The sequence below is a fragment of the Amphiura filiformis genome, chromosome 5 (assembly GCF_039555335.1).
Source record: "Amphiura filiformis chromosome 5, Afil_fr2py, whole genome shotgun sequence".
In the NCBI taxonomy this organism is placed as follows: Eukaryota; Metazoa; Echinodermata; class Ophiuroidea; order Amphilepidida; family Amphiuridae; genus Amphiura; species Amphiura filiformis.
The window spans coordinates 69,032,616-69,052,284 of record NC_092632.1 but is presented as its reverse complement, the minus strand read 5'-3'; the positions used below and the strand labels follow the sequence as shown (position 1 = coordinate 69,052,284).

General features: G+C 36.6%; 2 protein-coding genes across 3 annotated transcripts in view; one reads left to right on the top strand and one right to left on the bottom strand.

Annotated features, from left to right (window-relative positions):
- Positions 1-935: 935 nt before the first annotated feature.
- LOC140153627 (protein PET117 homolog, mitochondrial-like) lies at positions 936-4,401 on the bottom strand. Its single transcript, XM_072176422.1, has 2 exons — positions 4,209-4,401; positions 936-1,789 (listed from the first exon to the last, which is right to left on the bottom strand). The coding sequence occupies exons 1-2, from the start codon at positions 4,302-4,304 to the stop codon at positions 1,628-1,630; spliced, it is 258 nt and encodes an 85-aa protein (XP_072032523.1). The 5' UTR covers positions 4,305-4,401; the 3' UTR covers positions 936-1,627.
- A 408-nt stretch (positions 4,402-4,809) lies between these two features.
- Positions 4,810-19,669, top strand: part of LOC140153626 (double zinc ribbon and ankyrin repeat-containing protein 1-like) — a 38,095-nt gene continuing 23,235 nt past the window's right edge. The window contains exons 1-8 of one of the 2 annotated variants that reach the window (XM_072176420.1): positions 4,810-4,935; positions 8,926-9,056; positions 10,169-10,316; positions 11,882-12,134; positions 13,417-13,508; positions 14,990-15,107; positions 18,402-18,515; positions 19,318-19,419. In XM_072176420.1, coding sequence (XP_072032521.1) covers positions 8,948-9,056; positions 10,169-10,316; positions 11,882-12,134; positions 13,417-13,508; positions 14,990-15,107; positions 18,402-18,515; positions 19,318-19,419 — 936 coding nt within the window. In that variant the 5' untranslated portion in view covers positions 4,810-4,935; positions 8,926-8,947. The remainder of the gene's footprint in view (positions 4,936-8,925; positions 9,057-10,168; positions 10,317-11,881; positions 12,135-13,416; positions 13,509-14,989; positions 15,108-18,401; positions 18,516-19,317; positions 19,420-19,669) is intronic. The other variant, XM_072176421.1, reaches the window with a different exon arrangement.

The following is a 19,669-nucleotide window of genomic DNA, read 5'->3' as shown; positions in this document are numbered from 1 at the left end:
TTCATGTATTTGAATGGGGTGTAGCTTCAACTTTCTCAATACTGCTGTTTTCCTTCACTTTTAGGCAATTTATAAACACTTCAGCTGGGATCACTGAATGGACCTTTAAATCAGTGGCGAAGGAAAATACCACAGCACTCACCTGTCATTCAGTCAGGGAAAGCACTCATGGGGGAACTGACAATGTGTGCCAGTAATTGGTAGTGGAACTTTGTGGGAAGGACATAGAAATAATTGTTAGGAACAAGCATCTAGGCAAGAGATATGTAATTGTGGGAGTTCAGTTGGGGGAAATAAAAAGCCTACTCCAAAAACATCCTATGCAGTGATCTGTATAAAAAGAAACTTTTCAGTCATAACTCATTCTTCATTATATTTGTGATTTCATGTTTCTTTGCTTGTAAGATTGGTAATATTTATTATGATGTTAACACTTCATGATTTACATCCATACATTGTACAACTGGCCAATTCCACCGTTACGGACTTTATAGATAGTTGCAACTTGCAACTTTTAAGTGAATAGCACACATGTTTGCTGTTAGGATAACACTTTATTTCTTTGTATGCTACTAGTACACACTCTAATGTTCAATATAATGAAGCAATTTTGTTTTGGCTTTCTTAGTTAATTAGCTACAGAAATTAGAAACGAAGCGTTACGGACGTTACGCGAAAGTGCCTGCCATTTTGACAGATGGTACATATCCTTAAATCTCCATTCAGTTCTGTGTTTTATTTTTTTTTTTTTACTATATTGAGCAAGCCCTGACTCCATTCTATGTAAACATGAAAAGCAAGTTTGAAATTAATACTCCTGTATCGTCCTACACTGTTAATTTAGTGTTACGGACGTTACATTTTATCTCAAATGTAACGTCCGTAACGTTTTTCATAATGAAAAAAACTGTGTGCTTCCTCAGATTTTTTTCTTTACTATCTTGAAGTAGGTCTGACATCAATCTATGGAGGCATCATTAGCAAATTTGAAATAAATGCTCCTGTTTTGAGCAATAATGTTCCAAAATTTTGTTACGGACGTTACAAAAGGCACTTTTGGCATGGAATTGGCCAACTGGTCAAGTGGTAGATGGGTCTGGAAAGTACCACTTTTGCCCTTATGATCATGGTGCTAGAAAACTTAGTAGTCCCACTCCCCGCAAAATTCTTACAAAGTTAAATGCCTGTTTGAATCTAGATTTAAACCATTTTATTTCAAATGTTTATTTGCTCTTGATATAAATTGATACAAAACTACATCTGTAACCATGCCCCAAGGGCATGTACCTTATCATCATCTCATGACTTTTCAAGATTTCTCTGAATTTCATATGCTTTTTTATTCAGTCGATCTCTCCTATTCTTTTGGAAGTTCCTGTAGAATGTATTCACTTTGTAGCCAACTAGCACACCCACTAAGAAGCTAAGTGTTGCAACACCTGCAATTTGCTTTCCTGACACCTCAGCCATTTTCTGAAACACTTTTATCACTAGTAATGTTAACTGTCTTCACTATGTAGGGAAAAGGCACTGGCACAATTTAGTTATCTTGCAAAGTTCAGCAGGGACTGCACAGCTAACAGATGAAGTTCAAGTTGATGCCAGATAAAGATTATGGTTCAAAACTTCAGCTTTGTTTGATGGTTGATGCTAATGCTGCCTCTCTTTCCCTTTTGTCTCTTTCCTCAGTAAGAATCTTGGTCAGTTCAATTTGTTTTTCCAGCTCCAAAATGTTTTGTTTTTTCCTGTCTTGTCTTTCAATGTCCTTGTACACACCTTCTCTGAGTCTCTGTGGAATCAAATGAATAAAGTGAAATCATTAATAAAAAAAAGTATATTCTTGTGTGCTGTCACACACTTTCAGCTTTCATCAATTCCTCCTCTTCACAAACATTTGAGAAACATTGAAGTTGTTACTAATTCTTATTCCTTGTTAGACTGAGAATGAGTCCTTAGATTAATATTTACACATATGCCATTTTATCAGATTTAATTGTGGGGGAGGGGTAATCTTTCATTGATTGAGTTTATGATGATCATGAGCCCGAACATGAGACATGTCTGATATTTATATTGCAACATGATGATGATTGATTGTAGTACGAGGAACCCATACCGTAGTAGCTCTGCACAACGGTATGGGATGAAGTGTATACAAAAAGCTAGTGCAACGTTACACTAAAAAATACAAGGCTCCTGTAGCTAAAATAGTTGCATGTTTGTCATAATATTAATTACACAGCTTCTTGTACTTCTTGTCTAAACTCTTATGCTTGTAATTGTAATTAATACCCCATTATTTATCCAGAATAAATAAAAATTCATTAACACATATGATCCACATCGGCGCACCAAAACTGAGATGGCACTTCAGTGCAAACTTAGATAGATAGGGCAGCACCAATACGAAAATGTCATACCGATAAATGATGTGTCTGTTTTGCCCGTTATTTGGGCTATTTCATTATAAATGACACGTTCACAAAAATGGCTTTTATCATATCTGGTTGATATAATTAGGGTGATAATGCAGTGTTATTAACTTAATTCTAAGTATGCCACAAACTACAAGCTACATGAGCATTTTTACAGAATTCTGTCTATTTTTGTATAAAAAAATTGCCAAAAGGTACATTTTAACCCAATTTTGGAGTCCCATTTCATTTTGCCCATGTATTCTGAATTAATTCTTTGAAAAATTAGGTACATTCTATGGCAATGTGCTTGTTGCAATGAAAATATGATATGTGTGGAACATCATGCAAGTTGAATGGTGAAAATTGGTGCAAAAATGTTAAAATTCAGAGATTCTTGCAAAATTGGCATTTTATGTTAAATAAAAAATGAGTGTCCTCTCCAATTCATGCCTCCATTTTTGTTAACATTAAAGAGGAAATATAAACCCTTACCCTACCTGTATAATCTGTGTTATATTACCAATTGATGGGACAGGGCACTGATTGAGGAATTCATTTATTTTACATACAGTAGACCACTTGTTCTTGATACCACAGTTCCGCGTTAAAAATTTGTCCTCTCCAGAACTGAAGTTAATTACTAATTGTTGAAATAAGAAGGGTTATCATAGAATGTGAAATTTGTAGAGGAAGAGTGGTCTTCCTTCTACCAAGGTGGCACATGATTTGGTATTTGTTGCATTTTTGCAAGCCTGTATCCACGATTCTGTTTGCAATTTAACAAATGTCCTCTCCAGCACAATTATGTCATTTCCATGAATTGGTAAACAAACTAAAAACTAAAAATTTCAAAGAGCCAAACCTACAAGAAATTTTTGCATTTTATTGCAAATTATGCTTACAAACCACTTTAGTGTTCAAATTATTGTCCAGTTGTTGAGAACACATATGATATTATTCTGCATTGAACTTAGGATAGTTAAAAATTGCAATATTCCTAATTTAACCAGAATATTAACCCTGTTTGTAGTGGATTTTAAATGCTGGGGATCTTTTATGCAATAATATTGATGCAGCTATTTCTAAAGTTAAAGTCCCGGGTTAAAGTATGCTTTATTATGTGTTAAAAATGTGTCCTATCCAGAACAAATGACACAGGAGGGTCTTTTATTTTAGGTTTTCCATGACTAGTACAACAGATTGACGCAGAATACTCACTTATGCATCAGTGTAGCTATTGCGCAGGACAAAATTACTATTTCATGAATTTTTCATGTGAAGATAAAGTTTATCCTTAAAAATATGTAGTAATTTTGCACCATTTATCTGGATTAGTATCAATTTACTAATTGTTTTATATTGAAACTGGCATATTTAAGACACTGAAGTGTAAAGGAACATACAACAATTATTACAGACTAAATATGAATAAGTATGAACCCAATGTTGGTTACATATACTCTTTCAAAGTTGTGTATTAAATTGTTTAAAAAATGTCCCTCCAGAGGCGGCAGCTATGTTTTACACAGCAAAAATTCAATTTAATTTTTTAATGGTTCCTGAGGGTTTGACGCTCTAATATTTTGAGAATTATTGACACACCATCTGAACTTTGAAATGATAATGAATTTGCATGAAATAAATGAGTTTGAATTTTGACCCCTTTTGGGACTCAATGTTGTCATTTATAATGAAATAGCCCATTTAAGTTTGTGTTGCGAACTAGATTGATTGATTTGATATGATAAGCTTTACTTCCCAAATCTCGCCATCGGCCTCGCGCGCGCCTACCTTGCGATCCAAATGCTTTTGGATGTGCACTCCAGCAATAACACTGATTGTGGCAACAATCGACACACCTACAGCAACCTTGGATCCTGTTGACATTTCCAATCTAAAATTCAGTATACTGCTATCCTGTACATTCAATTTCCATCAATGCAATTGCATGATTGTTCCGAATTCCGGTTCTGAAAATTTATTGCGAAACACAAATTACAGACAGCCCGTGTGCCATTAAGCAGACTTATTATTATAATTTATTTCATGAATTTCTTCTTTCAACGTAAATGGGAAATACTTCAAAAAGACATTACTTAATTAGAGAATCATATTCTACATTTATGTTAGCGATAGATATAAAACTCAATATTTGATTCTTTATTATTATTGGTATTTGGCACTATTACCCATTCACTAAAATGGAATAGTCCATGTTGTGTTTTTTAAACTGGGAAAAAATGTTTTTTAGGCCATATTTTTTACACATTTTTGTATGACAGTAAAGTAGAATAACAAAAATAAAACCAATTTAATATGTTTTAATATACGACTTAATGTGTGTGGGATAGAGATATCGAATGATTTTCTTTTTACCTTAAAATAATTGTCCTCTTTATAACTATTTATAGCAACACCGTAAACATAGATAATTGGATATTGGACAGCTTGTCACCCAAGCATTTTTCTCAGCGTAACGGTAACGATGGACGCCAAAAACTGAAATTTCTGGGCAAGAGTACGTTAGTTTTATTCATATTTTGTGTCTATGAACTTTAGATTATGTAGAATTAAAATCCATTTACTTTGCCTGAAACCGACAAGTATTGAATGCATGCATTTAGGTGAAATGTTTCACATCATAATGTATTGTGTCGTGATTGTCGGTCGGAGTCATCATGGTCATGGAATCAACGATCATTTGCAATCATCTAGGTATGCTAGATGAATTCAAATTTGCCATCAAACTGCATCATTTTATATATCAAATTAAAGCCCTTGAGTAAACAAAGCCAAAACTGAAAACCTTTTTGTCATAGCACTTTCCGTAGCAAAGTTACATCTTGTCAAAGATTGACTTTCATCAAAGAGTTTCAGCTAGCAAAATTCCCCAAAACGGCATTTCGGGGGTGTTTCTAGATCTTAGTCTCATTATGATAGCAGCTTTTTTAATGGAACTGCTATCCAAATCCTCTAAAATTCCATGTGCGAGTGACTTATCACCATAAAAAATCATATATTTGGGTCAAGTGAAGTATAGAAAACATATTTATGTATGTTTCCTTCTTCGGCCAATTGTTTTAAATTTCTATGTAAATATGCATTGACATTGTCGGTGAATTTGGCTGACTAGCAAATGTGTTAACTAAGGTTTGCCTGGGTTACCTACATAATGAGGATCTAACACACAGCAGGATTCTTACCTACTTCTTGTAACATAATATCATTTCAATTTCGTGAAATTAGATGATTTCTGACGCCTCTCTCACCATCCCCACAAAAATGATCACGAACTGAAATCAGTGAAATGTAACAAATGCTATGCAAACATAAAATTTACCAGTCGCACTAATTGCTAAGCATTGAGGTCAGCGCCCAAAATGGTGAGATAAACTAGGAACACTACACGTACAGTGCGTTAACGGCATAGGGAGTGAGACAACAATAAGGAATATCCAGGGTTGCCAAATGCAACAATAAATAAGCCCAAAATGCCAGCAATAAACTTGTACGGATTTGAACGACTGGTAATTAGATTAACAACAAGGCACAGAGGAGAGAGTACTCTGTGCAACAAGGTCACGCATGAAAATATAAACGCTAAAATTGATGGCCACCTAATTTTCACATATCGAAAACACACCAATATCATTATTAATCAGTGTACCACCAAAAATATCAATAATATTATTATAATTAAATAAAATCTTTTATCATTACTATTTCTATATCTACTAGATTGCAAGTCACTTGGCTAATTCATGTAATTGTTGACATACTTGTGTCACGAAAATAGCATCATGGATAGCATATGCCAGCATCAACGATATCGTAACCATAGGGGGGAAATACAAAACAGATATACACATTTCAGAGATATAAAGTGTTGTCAGATTCCTTCAAGAATAATTTATACAGTTCTGTATTTCTTTATATATACATATGCACATAGCACATTAAAAAATAAGCCATCTTTGCGAAACACAACAATATAAATCTGCCTCCCCTACGCATAATAGAACATTCCCATCAATTAAGTACACCGTAAGCTCCTCCCATCTTACCGACGACTAAACAAATGCGACCGAGAACGGCACGAGGGATTTTGTCCTGAAAATTGTTTCATCGTGACGATCAGAAACGCCAAAAATTTCTTTTTTACTACGCTGCATATTCTACTGGAATCAAAGTACATGTAGGGATCACATTTGAAGGTAAATAGGCCAAATATTGCAAGAAAATCTACTCACTAGGACTTTATGGAGTACGCTCTGAGTACACGGCTATAGGGAAAACCAATAACAGTGACTAGAATCAACGATCATTTGCAATCATCTGCAAAATTCCCGGGCAAAATTCTGCATCATTAATCATGCAATGTTTATAAGGCAAAAAAAAAATGGTTTGTCTCAAAGCTCACGAGTTGTTTGAAAACAAATGCGATTTAAAAAAAAATTTCTGCATTGTTTTTTTCCAAATCACACGATTTTACAAATGCACGCGTAAGCTTTGAGACAAACCTTTGGGGGGGGGCTAATAATTTTTTTTTTTAAATATGCTGATGATAATTGAGTGTTGTCATCTTGCCGGCTGCTATATTCCATGGCTTTTCTTCAACCTCCCTCTGAGTCTGAAGCTGGAGTGACAGATTGCATTTGCGGTGGATGGAAAAGTTAACATACTTTAGGTATGCTAGGTGAATTCAAATTTGCCATCAAACTGCATCATTTTATATATCTTTTTTTTCATAGCACTTTCCGTAGCAAAGTTACATCTTGTCAAAGATTGACTTTCATCAAACAATGTCAAAAAAGATTCAGCTAGCAAAATTCCCCAAAACGGCATTTCGGGGTGTTTCTAGATCTTAGTCTTATGATGATAGCAGCTTTTTTTAAGGGAAGTGCTATCAAAATCCCTCTAAAATTCCATGTGCGAGTGACTTATCACCATAAAAAATCATATATTTGGGTCAAGTGAAGTATAGAAAACATATTTATGTAGGTTTCTTTCTTCGGCCAGTTTTTTTAAATCTCTATGTAAAAATGCATTGACATTGTCGGCGAATTTGGCTGACTAGCAAATGTGTTTGCCTGGCATACCTACATACTTTGAACTTTGATACAGCAGCTTTAAAATCTGTTTGTTAAAATGTCTTACTCTGAAGTCTTGTTTGTAAAATATATTCAATATATATATTGATACTGTATTTATAATTATTCATATACGTAAGTCTGTATTACCGTATGTTGTTTTTTTTAATTGTAAACATTTGGCCTGAGTGCCACTGTTTGTGTGTGATTAAAATATATTACTATCATCATGATCATGACTATACTATTACATCAGGGGTGCCAAATACGTTCGTCATTGGATTGGATAATTATGCTTAATGTGTACATGCCTTTAGCAAAATTTGACATTTTATAAATTAATTTGTTAAATGGTTCTCAATATCCTATCACAAAACCTAAGCTGTCAATTGCTGCTGGGAACTTGAAGTTCATGAGCGTAAATTAAAACTTGCAACGTTAATAGTTACCAGGATAGAGAAATGGGTGTTATTTTATGGTACCTGTTTTCCCATTGAAATACACACAATTAGATCAATTTTGCAAACATTTCAATGGCATGAAAAAGCAAGAACTTTGACCAAATTACTTAGATGGTTACTTAAAATCCTTTCCTTTAAAAATGTATTCTGGGACAGTATTTGCTGGTAACAAGTTTTCCAATATTATGTATGATATGTGCACACTCTCAAAATGTAAACATTGTAAACAAGTGCCGTTCTTCTTTGGCAGAAACTGCAGTGGATCCTATAGACGAATCCAACGAGCCAAATGATGGTCAGGAAAAACTTGCAACGTTAATAGTTACCAGGATAGAGAAATGGGTGTTATTTTATGGTACCTGTTTTCCCATTGAAATACACACAATTAGATCAATTTTGCAAACATTTCAATGGCATGAAAAAGCAAGAACTTTGACCAAATTACTTAGATGGTTACTTAAAATCCTTTCCTTTAAAAATGTATTCTGGGACAGTATTTGCTGGTAACAAGTTTTCCAATATTATGTATGATATGTGCACACTCTCAAAATGTAAACATTGTAAACAAGTGCCGTTCTTCTTTGGCAGAAACTGCAGTGGATCCTATAGACGAATCCAACGAGCCAAATGATGGTCAGGATTTAAAGTCGGCCATAGCTGGGGGCCATCCGCACCAAACTAGCTTACGTTCATTTGTATTGCAATCCAAGACACCCACTATCATGAGCGCATCGGAGTGCATAGCACTTGCGCTGTGATAAACGCTGCACGCCTATGATACTGGCGTCAGGTAAATTGGATGGATGGCCCCAGCTATGGCCGTCAGTGAGGTGTAGGAATGTGGCTCGTCGGATTTGTCTATATATTTGCATGTTTTTTCCCACCAAAAGTTCCTGCTTATAGTGAGTCACATATATAGTACCGTATTTAATTAGTTGCTGGATTGTGTTTTCACAGGTAATGCAATAAGGGCATCGCCATGGCAGCAGGAGCAGTGGCTGTACCTTCTATCATCCCTCTGCGAGTACCCATACCAGGAAAGAATAAGTCAGAGATTGATACCAATACATTGATAGAACTCAAAACAGGTTAGTTGTAATATGGACCACAATGGCCTCATCCCAATGGCATAGTTCAATAACCTCAATTAAATAATCATAGTGCAAAATTTGACCTCAAGTTGCAGAGTATGAGTTTTTGTACCCAAATGTCATTCAATGAAGTTATAAAACATATTACTTCACAAAATTAATATTCCAGTTGGTGTTTCTGATTACAAGTGATCCTCTGGTACCTCTGGTGTTCAGTGTAGGTTAGGCCCTCAACTAGGATTTGACAAGTGCCCATCATTTTGACCAAAACTGCCTGTCCAAAATAACGGGCAAAATTATCAAAATATAAAGTTCGGTCAGTTCAAATAGCCTTGATTTATTAGTCTGGTATTATTTTGAGTTCACAGAACTTATTCAAGTATTATTTGTAGAATTTAGCACAATGTCTATATGCCTGTTCCAGGAGCAAACTGATATTCAAAATGACAGGTGGACGGGTGGCTAGCTAACACCCTGGTACAGCCCTCGAATTAACCCATGGCACCCATGGCATTTTGCCGTGGGTGCCCATCCCCACTGCCGCAATGCCCTCAAAATATGTCCTTTACCCAAGGCAGTCACTTGTCGTGCCCTGTAATGAAGTTGCCGCCGGTGCCCCAGTCCTGCCCCTTCATTATAAAATCATCTATCTATGTTTGTGTGTGTTTTCTTCACTTCTGAGAAATTGCCTTGGTGCCCTTCTCAAATTTTCAACAGTTGCCATGATGCCCTCTTGAAATATTACAAACTGCCGTGCTGCCTTGCCTTTTCAGTGAAAATCCAAGGCAATTATCAATTTGCCCTAAAAAAGTTGCCGTGCCCCTTCAGATCCTTAATTCGAGGGCTGCCCTGGTATCAGCAGAATAGTTCCCTACTCTTGAACAAATCTGCTATTTAAATGTGCAGATGATTCTTTCATTACAAGAGATCAACAGCTTTATGCACGTATATAGGAAGAAGAAGAAGGAGTATAGATTTCAAAAGGAATCACCCATTCAGGTAAACCCATTTGAAATAGCCCATTGTGCTAGTAATACTACAGTACCAATACCGTAGACTACTGCAATCTCTCTTATTAACTCTTCAACTTTTGATCATTAAACCATCAGAATTTCCTGACACTCGCATCTATTACACACTGAATGGCACTAAACCCGATCCATTTCAACAACTTGTTGGGAGGACTACGATGCAGTATAAAAAACCATTCTTGTTACCAGAGGGAAGATGGACAGTCAAGACATTAGCAATAACAAAGTAGGTGATGATAGGCAACACAAATGTATCTCTTGCTCTATGAAAAAGGTGATAAATCCAGGCCCAATTACTGGTAATTACCCCCTTTGGCCAATTTCACTCCCAGCTGGACAAGTCCACCCCAATGATAAACCACAGTAGACAAGCCAAAAGATAGAAAATTGTTATGTAATAATGGTATTATGGAACCTGTTGTCACACTTTTCACACCATGTTGATAGCTCTATAATGGGGAATCAGCAGGGGGTAATTGGAGGGATTAGTGGTTTTGATTTTTATATTTTTTTTTGTAGAGCAACTAGAGTTATACTGTCAAAAGATGTAAATCTTTTATGGTATGCCTCATTAGGCTATTCCATTTAAATTCACACTCCCCCTGTGGAAGATTTTGGAAATATCTTCTACAGAGGGAGTATGAATTGCAAATGGAATGAACACATTTGGCAGCTCCATTTGAATTTCATACACTTTCTGAGAACGATTCAACCTGAATCTTCCACAGAGGGAGGGTGAGTTATGAGTAGACTGGAAAATGGGGAATTATTTTGCTTCTGCCATTCAAGTAACAAAATGTGATGTGATCGAGCAAAATCAGTTGGAAGTCGGAAATTTTGATTTTGAGATATAGCCAAACAAATTTTAATTTCCTATTGTTTTTTACTGCTCATATTTTTTGAACTTTTTGTCCAAATTCAATGAGGTTTTCTGCACAATGTAGCTTTGCAAATGCTGTTTACAATCCTATAAGAAACTGAAAATTGAATATGTCCGACTTCAGACTGATTTTGCTTGATCACACCACAAATGCCAATCAAATTCTGCAAAATGTAGCTTTGTAAATGCTGTTTACAATCCTATAAGAAATTGAAAATTGAATACCGCATTGTTTGTAATAAACGCCCCGGGGGCGTTGCATTTTTCCAAGAGGGGAGCGCTTATTGGAAGTGAATTGTCAGTGAAAAAAGCTCAAAAATCGGGTTCAATTTCTCGATGGTGCTCCAATTAAAAGGAGGGATTCACGACTATACATGATGGCGGCGCCCACGGAAAATGATATTTTCGTGGGAAATACAACAAAATTACTCCTGTAAGTGCATGGAATTAGTGAAATTCTACCATAATTAGCCAATGAAATGGATGGGAGTTGAGTCATAATATGTTTTGTCCATTCAATATAGCGATCGTGACTGACATGACTGATGCAAGTTTTAAGCTTACCTACACGATATGGCATGGAAATGTTTGCATTTTTGTCAATTTTTCTGTGGAGGGAGGCGTTTATTAGAGGGGGAGCGTTTATTACAAACAATATGGTATGTCCGACTTCAGACTGATTTTGCTTGATCACACTACAAATGCCAATCAAATTCTCAGCAAGAATATTAGATAGTTCGGAAGTGGTTCTGGATAATAAGATTATTTTAAGTTCTTTGTTTCTCAATACTTGTACCAGAATTAAAATAATGCTCTATATGGTAGTGCAAATGGATTTCTAATCTTAAAAATTTAGTTCTAACATAAAAACTTCTAAGAAATTTGGTGTTTGATTATAATTTTTCTGCCAGTGATAACAGGCGAGAGAGTGCAGTTGGCAGCAAGACCTTCTTAGTAGACTTTGTCCCAGGCCCAGCAGGAGGTCATACCAGTGATGATGAGAGTATGCCTTCCAGCAGATCAACTGATGGAATACTTAAAACAAGACCTTCTTCAGCTAAGGCATCTCATTACAGAAAACCCACAACAGGAACCAGGTTCATGGAGACAAGAATGGGGACAAAGACTGCTAGTACAACAGCAGGACATAAAAACAGAAAAGAGGTAATGAAAATGAGAAACTGTATTGTCACAAACTGCTCACGGAAGTATCCTGCGCCTTCTCGAGCCACTTCCGATCCTGCCGGGACTTGAACCTATGACCCTGGGATTAAAAGGCGAGCGCACTAGTGTATAGACCAAAAGAGAACTTCCCCGTCAGGTCTAACGCACTAACGCACTTATACCTCCATGACAATGCTCCCCCTCCTTGTAAGGCCGTGCGTCCTCGCACCTTACTTCCTGGACTCACTGCCAGCCATTATATGAACGCCTAGCTCATTCCAATGGATGGATCTGTCTGCCACCATTTCTGTCACCAACCGCTCACGGAAGTATCCTGTGCCTTCTCGAGCCACTTCCGGTCCTGCCGGGACTTGAACCTACGACCCTGGGATTAAAAGGCGAGCGCACTAGTGTATAGACCAAAAGAGGACTTCCCTGTCAGGTTTATAACACTAACACACTTATACCTGCGTGACAACATACATGTATAGACTGCAAAACAATTAAGGTACCCCTCTCGTATATCCTAAACAAAGACAGACATGTCATAATTACAAACAACAGCCATTAGCTGCATCTTTTAGCTCAGATTTAAGACCACATTCTTTGAAATCATTCAAGAAAAATTTCTGAAATAATGACATGGTGATCCAAAAACCCAAGGAAGATGCAAAGCTGCAATTTGCTCCATTGCATGCTGTATTGATTTGTACACAAAGCGTTCTCAATCAAGAGAACTAGCACATTAAAACTAGCGACATGCTTTCCATTGATTAGAACATAAAAGGGCAACTTTTGATTTTGTTCCTTCCTTGGGTTTTAGATCACTGCTTCTCTAATTCTCAACCAGTTTCAACAAATTAGATCTTAAATCAGAGCAAAAGGGTACAGACAGGTACTGGCTGCTTGTTTTAATTTTGACATATTTTATTATTTTTTATTTTACCACAGCCCACTTAAAAAGTTGTAATGAGGCTATTAAATTGGTTGTGTAAAAAAAAGCAGCTCAGGTCCGTTAACAAGTGCCCACAACACAGCTGAATCACACCAACATTATTTCCGCATCGTAACAATGCTATTTTTCTGAATTACAACATTCTTTTGGGTGAAAAATGTTTCAGTTGACTTTCAAAATATCGATAGTTTTGAATAAAAATTTACAAAAGTGCAACTGAAGCATAGTAACTGTGTAAATATGAAATATTTCTTTGAAAATTTAATGAAAAGGAATGACTCTTGTGTTACATTCATATTTTCATTTTGTTGTTTCTTCATTACACAGAAATTATCTAGGCAAGCTTCAGAAGACAACAAGAAACCACCAGAAACATTGACGCAAACAAACAGATTGCAAAGACAAACAGATTTTCTAAAGTAAGTGTTACCATACCAAAAGTAATTACAAAAGCAGGTGGTAGCGAAAGCAGACGAGACTCATGGGTCGAGAACCGCCTTGTTTATTATTTCATAGTTGTTCATTGGTTACTGGTTCAAGCCTGGGCTCATACACCTGTTCCGAATTTTGATATGACGTAGGCTTTGTGTTGTGATCATTTCAATCAGTGGTTCGTAATAAAGAAAGCATGAGCCAGTTGACCTAGCAACGGTCATATTCTAACATGCACTACGACAGCGAATAGTGGCTTAGGGAGCGTTCACAAACATTTGTTAGGGGGGGCCCTGAAAATTTATGACCCTCCAAAGGGGGCCCTGAAAAAAATGACCAATGATAAGTTTATATGCTTTTCTATGGGGTTGACCCATAATTTTCATGTCAAAAGGGGGCCCTGAAATTTTGAGGTCTGTAAAGGGGGACCGAAAAATTTTTGTGATGAAATTTTTTTGCATCAGGCCCCCCCTTACACATGTTTGTGAACGGTCCCTTATATCAGTACATTTTGAAAAAGGTCAGAATGGAAGGTTGTTTACAAAAAAAATTGAACATAAAAATACCACTTTGTTTAATTTGGTGATTTGAATAATGGCATTGCGCTAAAAATATGCCACCGTGCCATCAACCCCAAATTAAAACAGCCCCACTTTTACAGTTTTGTTTATAACACCAATATACAGGGGACCCTCTATCAATTCTTATTTTACTACCTGTATTACTTTCTTCCATAGGTAAGCTGTATGATTTAAACAGTGACAGTGCATCATAGTTTCACACATTTTGCAAGTGACAGCAAATTGCAAAATTGTAATGCCTGCAAAATATTACCTCTCCCCATTTACCGTAACCACCCGGGTATAAGCCCACCCCCTATTTTTCAAAACATTCTGGGAACAAGGGTGCACTCGGCTATAAGCCCAGTACTAAATTTTGGCCAAGTTCTTAAATCAAATCAATGCTTTTCTCTCACATTTAAGAACAAATAAAAAAAAATATCAGTTGATAATTAACATTCCACCCTTAGAATTTTAAGAAATTGACATAGATGATAGAAATTACTGGTACATTGGGCATATACAAATGGGGATGATTTTTCTAAAATTTCTAAATTCAAGTATTAGTTTCTCCTCGGTTATAAGCCCACCCCATTTTTGAAGTGAAATCTGCCATCTAGGGGGGTGGGCTTATACCCGAGTGGTTACGGTACTTGTAAGAAAATTCACCAACGTTTTTGTTTCACAACATTGTTGCTTCTTTAAAATTAGCAACAATTTTGTAATGATCAATAGACATCTGCCTATATCATTCATGTGTACGATTTTTCATGAGCAAATACCGTATGCATAATTTACCCAACTGGTATGCATAATTTACTCATTTTTCATGGCTAAGTTCTTGACTTTATCATACTACTAGCATGCATAATTTACCCATGTTGAATTCATTATACTACTATTTACAGGTGTGTGTTCTGCAATGCTGATAGACCTGCCGATCCATTTGCCAGATTCTGTATAGCATGTGGTAATCCAGTACCACCCTTGCCTAATACAAGGTTGCCACCCCCTGAACCTGCTCAGGTTTGTATACCAGGCATGCCTCACACCGTCATCATCCCTATATGTTCGTGTTAAAAATTGCCGTGGTAGTACGATATATCCTCACGTTTTTCAACAACTACGCATGGTGGTTTTGTTTGAGATAGGCCGTGCGACTCAGGCTATGCATACAATTTGAGATTTTGAGAGCCGCCACACTGTTTCTATTCTATGTTTTACGATTTTCGCATGATCAGTATATGGCTGGTCGTAACCGCCACAACGTGGAGCTGCTACGCGTAGTTTACTTTTCGCTTCGCGGAGCTAAATTGACCAATCATGTTATATCTTTTCATTACGCGGAGCCAGTTGATGCATCATCGTTCCAGAGAGAGAAAACTCTTGCCAAAATTAATGTTTACTATGTGGATTTTAAATGAATCGAATGTAAATAAACCACCAACAGTTGTACAAGATCAATACCATTGTTTGATTAGTGTATAGTCAATGTTACCTTGCATGCATGTGCCATGTGTGTGGCGTGGTTTGTTTGTTTGTCTACTGTGTCAGGCCAGGATCACTGACACCCACGGTACTGATACTGTCATACTATCACGGTGATCATATTGTTGAATGTTGTTGACTTTAAAATAATCATGATGCAGTCATGTCTACAGTAGAATTCACCACCTTTGAAGGACTTAAACCCCATTAAAAGCTATTAAACCAAGATAACACTCAATGAAAACAGCTCAACTATGTTACATCAGATCTTCTCTGGTTAAATACACACTGCACGTGTGTCTGTTTTACCTGTGCAATAATCAATCAGCTGGTATTATAGTTTCAGTTGGGTGAATGATTATAAAGCGAACGCAAGGTAACAATACTGTCTGGGCTTTTGTTTACGAAATGAGACAATAGTCTGCTTATTGTTAACCAGCGTTCTTGAAAATGAGAAGCATAATGGTTTGCAGACTTAACACGGTTTAGAAATAATTTGTTCATATTTTTTGGTGTTATCGGTCGTTTACATATCCTTCCTAAAACACAAAAGTACCAATATTTCCAAACACCTAAATTAGCTAAAAATTTAGGAAATGTTACAAAACTATATTTTCTAGAATTTCAGAGAATACTTTAAATATTGACTGGTTATTTTTTACACAGTGACGTCATATAGGCAATGGCATAATACTTCTAACATACACTAGGTCACGCGTCAATGGTGAGCGCACTGAGTATTGTGTATAGGAAAACGGGCAGTACCGTAACTACAGTATGTATGGCCTACTACTAGTATATAAAGTAAATCCGAACTGGTTTGTTGAAGGTCGAATTCCGAGGCCACGCCACATAAGATGTACAAATCAGCTCCGGCGATACACTGCAGATCGCAGAATTGTGTGCATGGTTTACCACCACTCTGCCTAGCTATATAGTTGTGTACAATACTGTATGAGTTTCTTGTGAGTGCATGTCCATCTTAATAATAAGTCGGTTCGTACTTTTCATAAATTACTTTTTGAATCATAACTATCGTGACCGAGGATATCTTGCAACTACGTGAAGCTCGTCTGGCAAATTCTTAATGACTAAATTCGCTTCACGTAATGAGTAAGTCGTACTTGATTGGTCAGTTTTACCTCCGAGTAATGAAAAACTCTAACATGATTGGTCAATTTGGCTCCACGGAACAAAAAAGTCAGCTACGCGTAGCAGCTCCATCGTTGTGGCGGTTGCGGCCTACCATATCAGTATCCCATATGATATTTCTATTGTAAGAAAATTTTATTTGTTGTCACGTAAATCACAGGTTTCGTTTAAATGTACTAACTGGAAATTAAATGTACTAATTAGTGAGGACCGGTATTTTGCTGTGGATATGTTTAACTGCAATTTTGATGTAAAACATTTGAAATCCTGGGTAAAATTTTTGATAATATTTAACTCTTTGAGAAAATTATTTTATAAAGGAATGCTGGTAAAACCAGGTGCAATACAATGTACATTATTGACACACTATCACGCTCTTTATCTTCGTCAATAATAGAATAATCGATTTCAATCAAATTGAATGCATGAGTTTGTAGTTGACTACTGAGCGACCTAAGCGATCGATTGCTAGCCAATCAGATAGAACTCCTTTTCTTTGCGTTCAGTGAAATACCACTCGCCTGTCGCCACTACCACTCGCCTGCCGCCACCAACGGAGTATTAAATTTATATTTATCGTATAGGACGCCGACGGTGTGTGCCTATTATAGAGTGTATAAACAAGAAATCTAATTTGCTTCTCATACTCTCATACATGTATCTTAATTTTGAGGACAAGCTGTGATTTGGGGTGCATTGCTTGGAGCATTGTACATCATCGTTATTTTTTGTAGTATGCTCCCGTGAATCTAGAAATGGTGGATCGTGGGAGCTGAAGACATACCGTACAAAGGTTTTTTTCTGAGCTGCAAACTGAAAATATTATACAGAAACAGGGTCTATCAGAGCTACTGAAAAATCAAACCTTTTAGGAATGAGCACAATAAATTACCTGCCCCCCTTTAAGAGTGGGAACTTAAAAATTATAAATCTCTCGAAGCTCTACTTTTATTTACTCAGTCCAAAAATGGGATCATTCCAGGGGAGCATGCCCATATGGTCATGTGTGTTAAGTACAGTATTCCCAGGTGTATTTCACTTTACATCACATATATAGTAAGTCCTAAACCCATCGCAAGTCCTAAACCTGTTGTAACTCCTCCATAGGATTGACATGTTAAGCAATGTGATGGGTTTGGATGTAGAATTGGTAAAAATGACTAACAATTGTGACGTGTCATGTCAAAAGGAGACACTTTTGGGCAGGATCGTAAATGGAGAAATAGCCAAAAATCTGCCCGGGGGTGACTTTTTCACAATTTGGGTTTGTTGCTTGAATTTGTGATGTTATTAATGTTTAAAATATTGTCTGATAGTTTCAGACCGGAATATAACTGGCATCTTGTATTTTTGAGACATTTTTCAAGGTAATTCCTACTCTCAACATTGTCAATAATATTTTTAAAAGGCAGATATCTCAATTTCCAAATTTATAATACTATAACTTACGAACTCAATATCTTCGCTTAGGAATGTCTGATTTCATTGGGGAAAACGGCGTTGTGGAGCAAAATATCTCTATATTTAAGATATGTAAAAACCTCAAAATTGATAACCTGCCCAAAAGTGTCTCCTTTTGACATGACACGTCACAATTGAAGATAAATTGAAAGATAATAATGTGCAACTTTCCAGTTATTGTTTTTTTTTTCATCATGTTATCTTTTGTTGATCTTCTAGCTTGGGATGTGTGTAGGTTGTAACTCCATGATTCCTCTCAATGTTGAGAAATGTTTGGTGTGTGAGATGCCTATTCCACCTCAGCTTATCCCACAAGCATCCATTCAAGCCAAGGTAAGTGGCGGATTAGATAATAATCTTTGGTTTATCCTTAGTGTAAGAGAGCACGAAATACTAATAGGAATAGAGTTAGGGTTAGGATTAGGGTTAGGATTTAGGGTTAGGATTAGAGTTAGGATTTGTTTGGTGCTCTCTTACACGAAGGATACACCTAATCTTCAGGTAGTTCATGGCTTCAATTCTATCTTTGACGTGTCTTAAAATGTTACTGGATATCAAGACTTTGTACTACATTTGCCCTGGTCCAGGTGTAATGGGAGCTGTTAGAAATAATCACAAGAATGACTTAACTAGCTACTGTGAACCAAAATTATATTAATGTATAGTAGTGACAGTAGAGCAACTCCCCAACATTTATTTAACATTGAGGTCAATGAAAGTTATGTAACTTTTCAAGCTTTGTGCTCCAAATTCTAATTGATCTATTACAGGTCTTTCAAAAAATTTGTGTCATCATGGAACATATCCATTAGCCACAGAGTAAGATGTAGTCAAATGGGTACTGTTATCGAAGGGTGTGATTGGTCAGTTTTGCAAAGATTCCAGCTGCATCTTACACATTTTGCTAAGATTCCAGCTGCATCTTACACATTTTGCTGCTCACACAGCTGTACGCACACCAAGTGTTCCAGGATGGACACAAATTAATTGAAAGACCTGTACAATGTAGGCGAGCATAGGAGAGACTCTTGAGAGAGGACTGATACTTAAAATTTATGGTTACAAGATGAATTGTGAGTGAATGTCAGCAGCACATAAACATCATTGTAATTGTGTCCTTGTGTTTTATTTGCAGGACAAGCTGATATGCCGGGAATGTGGGACAGCTAACCCAGCTAACATGGATTATTGTGTCACATGTGAACAAAGACTAACGGGAGCCAACAGGCACCTTAGAGTAAGTACATATGCATGGCTGCTGCATTGGTTGTAAAACATGGACAACAAATTTTGCAGATGAATGACTTGTAAACAAGTACTTATAGGGCCGATATGTAATATAATATTATAGACCTATATGTAAATGTATACAAAAGCTGTTGTATATCAGTCACATGAATTAGTCTGGTCTCACAATTGATATTTTTAGCAACTTGCCTATTTACCCAAATTGGACAAGTTGCTGTGGCTTTCAACTAGTCCACCAG

What these genes read in the sequence shown, in the direction of transcription:
- LOC140153627 (XM_072176422.1), bottom strand. Translation starts at nt 4,304, where the DNA reads ATGTCAACAGGATCCAAGGTTGCTGTAGGTGTGTCGATTGTTGCCACA. An exon ending in AAAAGCATTTGGATCGCAAG is followed by an intron (nt 1,790 to 4,208) that starts GTAGGCGCGCGC and finishes TTGATTCCACAG; the next exon opens with AGACTCAGAGAAGGTGTGTA.